The sequence below is a fragment of the Thamnophis elegans genome, chromosome 15 (assembly GCF_009769535.1).
Source record: "Thamnophis elegans isolate rThaEle1 chromosome 15, rThaEle1.pri, whole genome shotgun sequence".
In the NCBI taxonomy this organism is placed as follows: Eukaryota; Metazoa; Chordata; class Lepidosauria; order Squamata; family Colubridae; genus Thamnophis; species Thamnophis elegans.
Genome location: NC_045555.1, coordinates 479,548 through 487,853, shown reverse-complemented (window position 1 = coordinate 487,853; position 8,306 = coordinate 479,548). Strand labels below are relative to the sequence as shown.

General features: G+C 47.0%; 2 protein-coding genes across 2 annotated transcripts; one reads left to right on the top strand and one right to left on the bottom strand.

Annotated features, from left to right (window-relative positions):
* Positions 1 to 361: 361 nt before the first annotated feature.
* C15H1orf174 (chromosome 15 C1orf174 homolog) lies at positions 362 to 3,615 on the top strand. The gene is made up of 3 exons (XM_032232340.1): positions 362 to 448; positions 2,236 to 2,637; positions 2,835 to 3,615. The coding sequence occupies exons 1-3, from the start codon at positions 434 to 436 to the stop codon at positions 2,949 to 2,951; spliced, it is 534 nt and encodes a 177-aa protein (XP_032088231.1). The 5' UTR covers positions 362 to 433; the 3' UTR covers positions 2,952 to 3,615.
* A 743-nt stretch (positions 3,616 to 4,358) lies between these two features.
* Positions 4,359 to 8,208, bottom strand: DFFB (DNA fragmentation factor subunit beta). The gene is made up of 7 exons (XM_032232348.1): positions 8,084 to 8,208; positions 7,857 to 7,986; positions 6,732 to 6,920; positions 6,455 to 6,534; positions 5,603 to 5,773; positions 5,116 to 5,216; positions 4,359 to 4,865 (listed from the first exon to the last, which is right to left on the bottom strand). The coding sequence occupies exons 1-7, from the start codon at positions 8,186 to 8,188 to the stop codon at positions 4,523 to 4,525; spliced, it is 1,119 nt and encodes a 372-aa protein (XP_032088239.1). The 5' UTR covers positions 8,189 to 8,208; the 3' UTR covers positions 4,359 to 4,522.
* Positions 8,209 to 8,306: the final 98 nt, after the last annotated feature.

The following is an 8,306-nucleotide window of genomic DNA, read 5'->3' as shown; positions in this document are numbered from 1 at the left end:
CGTTCCATCCAGGAGGAAAAGTGGGCTTACCCTCCCTAAAGATGGCCGTTTCTACGTCAGCCCTGGCCTACTGTTTAAAATTCTTAGAAAACACAGCACTGAAGGGGGTGAACCCTAATCCTTAGGCGATTAAGAGAAAAAAAAAAACCGAAAAAAAGCTTCACAGTTAAGAAGCTCTTTGGCTTGGGAAGGAACTGCCATATAAAGATGCCCCGAAGAAAGATGGCGACGGCGCTCAAGGCGGGAATGAAGTCCCGTCGGGAGACGGGGGGGGGGGGAGGTCTTGTTGCCAGGCAACGACGGAAGAGAGAGGGCGTTCCCCCGCCCTGCATTTTAATTGGGCAACTTTACCGGAAGGGTGCTGCTGCGGAAGACGGAAGTCCTGGCGGGGAGCAGGTGGCCTTAGGGTGGTGGGAGTCCCGCCGCTTCTTCCATGCGGGCCCGGCGGGTGAGTGGAGCAGGCAAGGGGCGGGGCCTCTCTAGCCGCGATTTGCATATGGATATATGCAAAGCAGGCTAGCAGGACCTGCGGGGGGGGGCTATGCTAATTTATGCAAAGATGTGCTAATATTTGAGTAAATGCATGGTTAAAGGATTACTTGGGGTAGCTATGTGGATGTATATGGGCATATATGTGTGTCTGTGTATAAATATAAACGTATATAATTAAATATTGGAATCAACATTTTCATAAACCATGCATTTACTCGGATATTAGCATATATTTGCATAAATTAGCCTAGGCGAATTAATGTAGAACTGTATTGATTTATACTAGTTTTTAAATTATATATGAGCGTGAAAGATAAGGATTACTTGGGGTAATTAATTAATGTGGGCGTATGACTATGTGTGTGTAAATATGCACATATATAATTAAATATTGGAATAAACATTTTCATAAACCATGCATTTACTCGGATATTAGCATATATTTGCATAAATTAGCCTAGGCGAATTAATGTAGAATTGTACTGATTTATACTAGTTTTTAAATTATATATGTGCGTGAATGATAAGGATTACTTGGGGTAATTAATTAATGTGGGCATATGACTATGTGTGTATAAATATGCACATATATAATTAAGTATTAGGATACTCGTTATCATCACACACATAATTTAAAAACTTGTATAAATCAATACAACTCTATTATCGTTCTATTTATATTTTATTCAAATTACAATAGACTATGAAACTAATATGTTAACATACATATTTATTGCGTTATGCATTCTATGTACACTAGTAGCATTCTAAGAAATGCTTTTCATGTGGAAATAGATGTTTACATCTATATTAGCCTAACCCTGAATAAATCAGCATGGGTACAATGGGAGGTTTCTAATATTGCATGAATTGCCAGGGAAGGAAGGAGAGAAGGAGGGAAGGAAGGAGGGAATGTAGGAGAGAAGGAAGGAGAGAAGGAGAGAAGAAAGGAAGGAGGGAAGGAAGGAGGGAGGGAAGGGGGAAGGAGGGAGGGAAGGAAGGAGAGTAGGAGAGAAGAAACGAGGGAAGGAAAGAGGGAGGGAGGGAAGAAGGACCGTTGTAAGATAAGATGGATCTATGGGATGGTAAGAAAGCAATCTTCAAGTATATTGTCAACTGTAGGGAAAAATTGTTATAAATACATATTATTAATAAGTTATGAGATCATATAATTGTGAATGTATATATGAAATTGATAAAATAAAAAATTAATTTTAAAAAAAAGAATTGCCAGCGTAATAAGCATAGGCTAATGTTGATGCAAATGCCTAGTGCAGTGTTTCTCAACCTTGGCGACTTTAAGTCCTGTGGACTTCAACTCCCAGAATCCCCCAGCCAGCACAGCTGTGCTGGCTGGGGGATTCTGGGAGTTGAAGTCCACAGGACTTCAAGTCCCCAAGGTTGAGAAACACTAGTGAGCTTCATGAGCCATAGCATCTCCTGCATTTTGGTACCCCTGAAGGGCAATCCATTGGTTTCCAAGTCCAGTTCTGATTTGCTAGCCATCCCACCAGCACTTTCAACAGAATGCGGAATCACAGTAGCTGGAAAGGGACCTTGGAGGTCTTCTAGTCCAGCCCCAGTCTATCCAGTCTCTTCTCGAAGACCTCCAACGATGGAGCACCCACAACTTCCGGGGGGGACAGCCTCCATCCCACTGATTGATTGTTCCCACCGAGAGGAAGCTTCTCGTTTCGAGGGTCCTTGGCGGGCTTTCTTCTCTCCTTGCCCTTCCTTCCGCAGGGTCCTTCGCACAACGGGACCACCAGGCGTCCCTCGAAGAAGCCGAGATGCGAAAAGAAACGGGGGGCCAAGAAGACGACGGGGCCTGGCGTGGGGCTGGCTGTTGAAGCCCACTCGGGAGCCTCCACCCTGGACCTTGAGGCGAGGGTGCCGAACGAGGAAAACCCCCAGGATGGAGCCCAGGAGAACACGGAGCCCAGGAGGTCTGAGGCCTTCCGGCCCCACTGGCCACAGGAGGGGGAGGAAGAGGAAGGAGACGAGACTGCGTCCACCTCTTTGCAGATGGAGCCGGAGGAGGCGTCCGGCCAAATCAGCGAGCCGGACAATAGCGTTTTCTTGGACGAGGACAGTAACCAGCCTCTGCCGATGGACCGGTTCTTCGGAAGCATGGCATTCACGCAGGTACGGGTGGGTGGGCGGCTGCCCTTCCGCAAGGCTGGCTGGGGCATTCTGGGAGTTGGGAGTCCACAGGAGGCAGGTAAGAGGGACAAGGAGGCCCTCGTTCCTTTGGGTGGTCAACGGAAGGTGCTTCAGCCTCTTAATTTGGGGGGTCAAACTCCATACCAACGGAGGGCTGCCTCTTTGGCTTTTCCTTCCAGGACCCCCCACCAGCCGCCTCCTTCTCGCGGAGCAACACCAGCCGGCGGGAGTTCCGAAGAATGCATTTTATTGCCAAAGAGGAGGAAGAGGAGGAGAGCGGAGAAGAGGTGGTCTGAAGGCCCGCAGTTCTCCCTGAAGGTTGTTTGAAGGCCAGCCAGAACCAACCCTGGGTGAATTGTCCCTTTTCCCAGGCGCAGTAGAGGCTCAGAATGCTCCTCGCCGTTGTAGCATCTTCCAGAGTTTGTGTTCTTCAGGAAGAACCATCGGCGTGATGGTGATGGACGCTGGGCTACTCGCAAGCCAAGGTCCCCGTTTCTGTCGAAGCCCATGGGTCACAGCAGCCACGCCGACCATGTTGACAGAGCCTTGGACGACTTGACAACCCACCACCCAGAGGTTGTGGGTGCTCCATCAATGGAGGTCTTCAAAGAGATTGGTCAACCATTTGACCGGTTTGGAATAGACTCCTGCTTGAGCAGGGGGTTGGATTAGATGACCTCTGAGGTCCCTTCCAACTCTGTTGTTCCGTATGCTTCTTTCCCCAGGCGTATCAAATCTCTCTTTATCTAAAAGCGCGTTTTTTTAACCATTTTCTGAGTTCATTCAGAGCTGTTTTTGAAGTTTGTAAAACCTGGCTAAGCTGTGGACTGCACGTTAAAACCTAGTTTATGTTCTGTGAACAAATGTTGGAGGGGTTAAAAAAACTGATGGCAGATGTGTGGGCCCTCCCAGGTTGGGCACATCTGCCCCTAACTATGAATAAAAGACTCTTATTTTAGAGCTCAAGAAATGGCTTTTTTTTTAAAGATACAAATGTTCACAAGATTTTGCTCCCTTAGATTCCCACAATTATAAAGCTTTATTACTAAAATTAAACAACCACGATGACCGAAAGGAACTGCTTTCGTCCCTGAAGGCTGAGTTGGTGCGCTTAGATCAGTAAAGGACAAAGTAACATTTATTATTTATATAATCTACGTAGTTGAGAGACACTGAAATCCAGGAACAAATCCAAAACTGGATGAAAACAGGTCAGCAGCTCCTGTCCTTATTCTTCACAGCTGACACAAGTTATTGCTTAAATCATAGCAATAGCAGCTAGACTTATATACCGCTTCATAAGGCTTTCAGTCCTGTCTAAGTGGTTTACAGAGTCAGCATATCGGCCTCAACAACAATCTGGGTCCTCATTTTACCCACCTCGGAAGGATGGAAGACTGAGTCAACCCTGAGCCGGTGAGATTTGAACCACCGAACTGCAGATAACAGTCAGCTGAAGTGGCCTGCAGTGCTCCACTCTAACCACTGCGCCACCTCGGTAGGATTCTTCCCACAGCACCGTCTGTAACTTACTAAAAGTGGTTACTGAACAAACCTGTTTTTTCTGGGTTCACATGCCCCATCGGACCCTGCAATGAAACAATTCCGGCTTGCAAGGGGATTTCCCGACATTTCCAAAGGTGGCTCACCAAGTTGCAGCCTTTAATGAATGGAAGAGGTGGGGGAAACAAACGGCAACAATATTCACTAATTTCTGTAATTTAATTTTTTTTAAATCTATTTTTTTTTAAAAAAAAATACGGAATGGAGTTAAAAGCAATCATTTAAAATAACAAACATAGCTCCCTGGCCAGGCAAATTTGATTCGGCCTCTTCTGCAATCGTCGTTAAGCAAACGGCACAGCCGTTAAGCGGATCCCTTCTTAGCTATGGGGTGGGGCTTTTTTGTTGCCTTATTTTTAGAAAGTTTAGTGTCGTTTTTTTGTTTCCTTTTCGACAACTGAGCCCGCGGACTTAGGTTGTGGCCGCAAAGAGGCCTGGTCTTCCGGCCTGTCTTTCGTTTACGGTAGATTTTTGTCCGGTCGCAGCCGAGGTTGTGGACTGTTTTCTTGTGGCACACAATGTGCACCAGTTTCAAATTGTCCGTGGTGAACATGAGCCGGTAAAAATATTCCCAGTCAATTTCCTTCCCGTCGCAGCCTTTCACGGCCTCGACTAAGGTGGGCAGGACCGCCCTCTTCTTCTCAATTCTGAAACAGAAAGGAAGGTTACGTATTTTTCAACTTAACTTCTAAATTCAATAGTGATATTGCTGTTTCTTTTCAAATTCTTCCCCATCTGTACATACAGCAGCCAGTTTTCCAGCTGGGTAAAGTGGATCCAGGGAGCTTAAAATTCAAGGAATGTTTTTTTTGTCTACACACAATTGATCCATCATCCCCAGGAAGGGCCAAAAATAATGACTGAATGAAGAGGGTGGGGTTGTGTTCCGAGACTCACATGTGGTCGAGGTTCCACGTGCTGAACAGAATTCGGCTTTCTTTGTTCCCGTAAGGGTTGATGGAGTGTCTCCAGGAACAGTCTTCGGTGTCAAAGGGGCCCTGTAGATATGAGGCACACAAAGCTGGAGACAAGGAGTCCTCAACTTACAACAATTCATTTCGTGACCGTTCGAAGTACCAACGGCACTGAAAAAAGGAACTTAGGACCATTTGAATCAATTTTTATAAGTTGAGAACTACCTGGAGGTTTTATTTTGGCACTGTCAATATATGCTGGGCAGTTTGCATCTCTGTAAAGCCAGCGTGAGCAACCCCGTGCCCGTGGGCACCACCCTGAAAGACCCACCCCCCCTCTCCCCGTGCTTCCTGCAATGCCTGACCAAAGGTTCAACTTCGGAAAGCGAAAGTGAACCACTCAACGCCACTCAAAGAGGAAAATAAAAATGCTTTAACGCCTTTGCTTTGGTTTTCTTACCACTACTTACTTGGCAAGAGAACCAGCCTTCCGGTGTGCAGAGGGGATCCTTGGTCTCTTCCTTCCGGTCAAAATAAAAACCATTGTATTTCTCCGACTTCAGTTTCTCCAGCATGGCTTCAGCGATCCCACTGAATTTCATTTGGAGGGCGGGAGGGACGGCAGAAGCATAAGCCCCAACCTTTGGAGGGAGAAACGCAAGCTTTAAGTATCTTATTTAAAAATATTATTTAAAGATAATTGGGCTTCCTTGCCAGTCCGCTCCCCAAAGCAAACTTCACGGTGTTTTTTTTTCACAAACCTGGCTGAAACCTGATAGATCAAAAGCTAATTCAAACCCTGAATAAGAATGGCGAAAGCAAACCAAACTAAAAAGTAGGATGGAAAAAACGCAGGGAATTATGGGGGATGCCTTGCCCGTAACATAAAAGAAAGAAAATCCCAAAGCAGCTTAAAAAGGTTTGTGTCTATATTATCAGGGAGCCTTTGTGAGTTTGCAGTCCGCAAAAAATACACTCGACGTTTCCATGTAATTAAGAGCACAATATGGAAAGTTAGAATTACAAATGTTTAGTGCACCGTATGTGCCAAACTTCACCTTGAATTTTATGCCTTTCTTTTTCGATTTAATAAACAAAATAGTAATGGGCCACAAAGTAATCATGCAAAAATAAGCAACTTTTTTGACTGTTAAGTGCTAATCAGTTCACTTGTCCAGGAAAAGTTCAATCAATCATTTGCCAAATGCCTAATCATCATAAACAATGGTTAATGGGTAATAGGTAGGTATGGTGAAGGAAGGCTTTGTCTCCAAAAACCTTAAGGTCAAAATAAAGATTGGGTAAGGAGTTTCACACATTACCTCTTTCATGTATCCACGAATTCTGCTCTCACAACTATGGCGCATATAACTGGACTTGGTCTTAAACCGAGACTCAACCCCTAGGAATGGTCGGAAATGAATGCCGTCAGTCCTCTGCTTTCCCCAAAAGCCTCTTGGGCCCACATTCCAAATCCAAGCGAGACTGTCAAGTTTCTAGTCCTTAAGGCTGCGTTCCCCAAAACTCTCGACATCCTGAGCATTTTTACCCACAGACCAAACGCCAGAGAGATGCACAAGAGGTCGGCTCAGAACTGACCTTCAAACCACATCTCGTCTTCCTTTCTGCTTTCGGCAGAGATGTTTTCGCTGAGGTTCTGAATCAGGTCAGACAACAGTTTGCACCTCATAGGAGCCTCCTCGCCTGAGAGGAGCCCCTGAGCTGCGTGTACCACGCCAGGAGAACAGCTGGAGAAAGCGCTCAGGAAGCGCTCGATCTCACTGACGTCTGCCAGGAGAAAAAGACGGGAAAACCAAGGATTACTCATTCCTGCAGATGATTAGCTTTAAGGGCATATGTATATGTGCATAAGGTAAAGGTTCCCCTCGCACATATGTGCTAGTTGTTCCCGACTCTAGGGGGCGGTGCTCCTCTCCGTTTCAAAGCTGAAGAGCCAGCGCTGTCCGAAAATGTCTCCGTGGTCATGTGGCCGGCACGACTCAATGCTGAAGGCGCACGGAACCCTGTTCCCTTCCCACCAAAGGTGGTCCTTATTTTTCTACTTGCATTTTTTACCTGCTTTCAGACTGCTAGGTTGGCAGAAGCTGGGACAAGTCACGGGAGCTGACTCAGGTTATGCAGTGCTCAGGATTTGAACCGCTGACCTTTCTGATTGACAAGCTCAGTATCTTAGCCACTGAGCCACCGCTTCCCCATGTGTGTGCGTACCTATATGTGTATACGAGATGTATATGTATGTACGTATGAGTGCCTGTATGTATACATATATTTGTGTGTGTTATATATGTATGTGTGCATGTATGTATCTATATATTGGATCTTGGAGGTTTGCACATTTCCTAGTATGTCAAGTTGCTAGTCCTCAGTGTGGTCTCTGCAGAGATGAGCAACTTTAACTTTTAATAGATTTATATGCTGCCCAATCCCGTAGGACTCCGGGCGGCTTACAGATAAAGTTAATATAAAGAGTTAAAAATAAGGAACGATTTAAAAAGAAACAATTTAAAAACAAGACACCATACAATCAATCTGAGCAAGGCGCTAGTCCTCATAGAGGCAAAGTTCTAAATTTCTAACAGCGCTAGAAACCAACCCTTAGCTGACCCATTTGGGGCTGGTTGGAAGAGGAGCAGGGGAGGGGGTTGTGTTGTGTATTGTGTGTTGTGTGTTGTGTATTTTGTGTGTGCGTGTTGCGACACTTACATCCGCTCCATTCCTCCCCGGGGCGCAGCAGGATCAGTTCGGAGTCCTCGGGCAGGGCGCGGAAAGCCTCCTCGCTGACTTGGCGGCCGTCCTCGTAGCAGCCCAGCCGGCAGCCCTCCACCAAGGGCGGCTGTGGGGAAGCAGGGAAGCCCCTCAAGGGAACCGTTACTCGGACAGAGACGCGCCGGTCGCCCGCCCTCCTCCTCCTTCCCCTCCTCTCCACCCACCTCCAGCCGGGAGGCCTTCCGCAGCAGCTCCGCCAGGCTCCCGGCCGCCAGTCCGTATCTGCGCCCTGCGGGGCCCGCCCGCACTTTGAAGGCCTTGGCCGCCATTGCACCGGAAACCTGCGGCTCCTGCGCCTTGATTGGCCCGGAGCGCAGCCAATCCGCGGCCGATCCGCGACTGCGCACGCGCGGAAGGAACCCCGCTGCGAGCATCCCATTCGCTGCC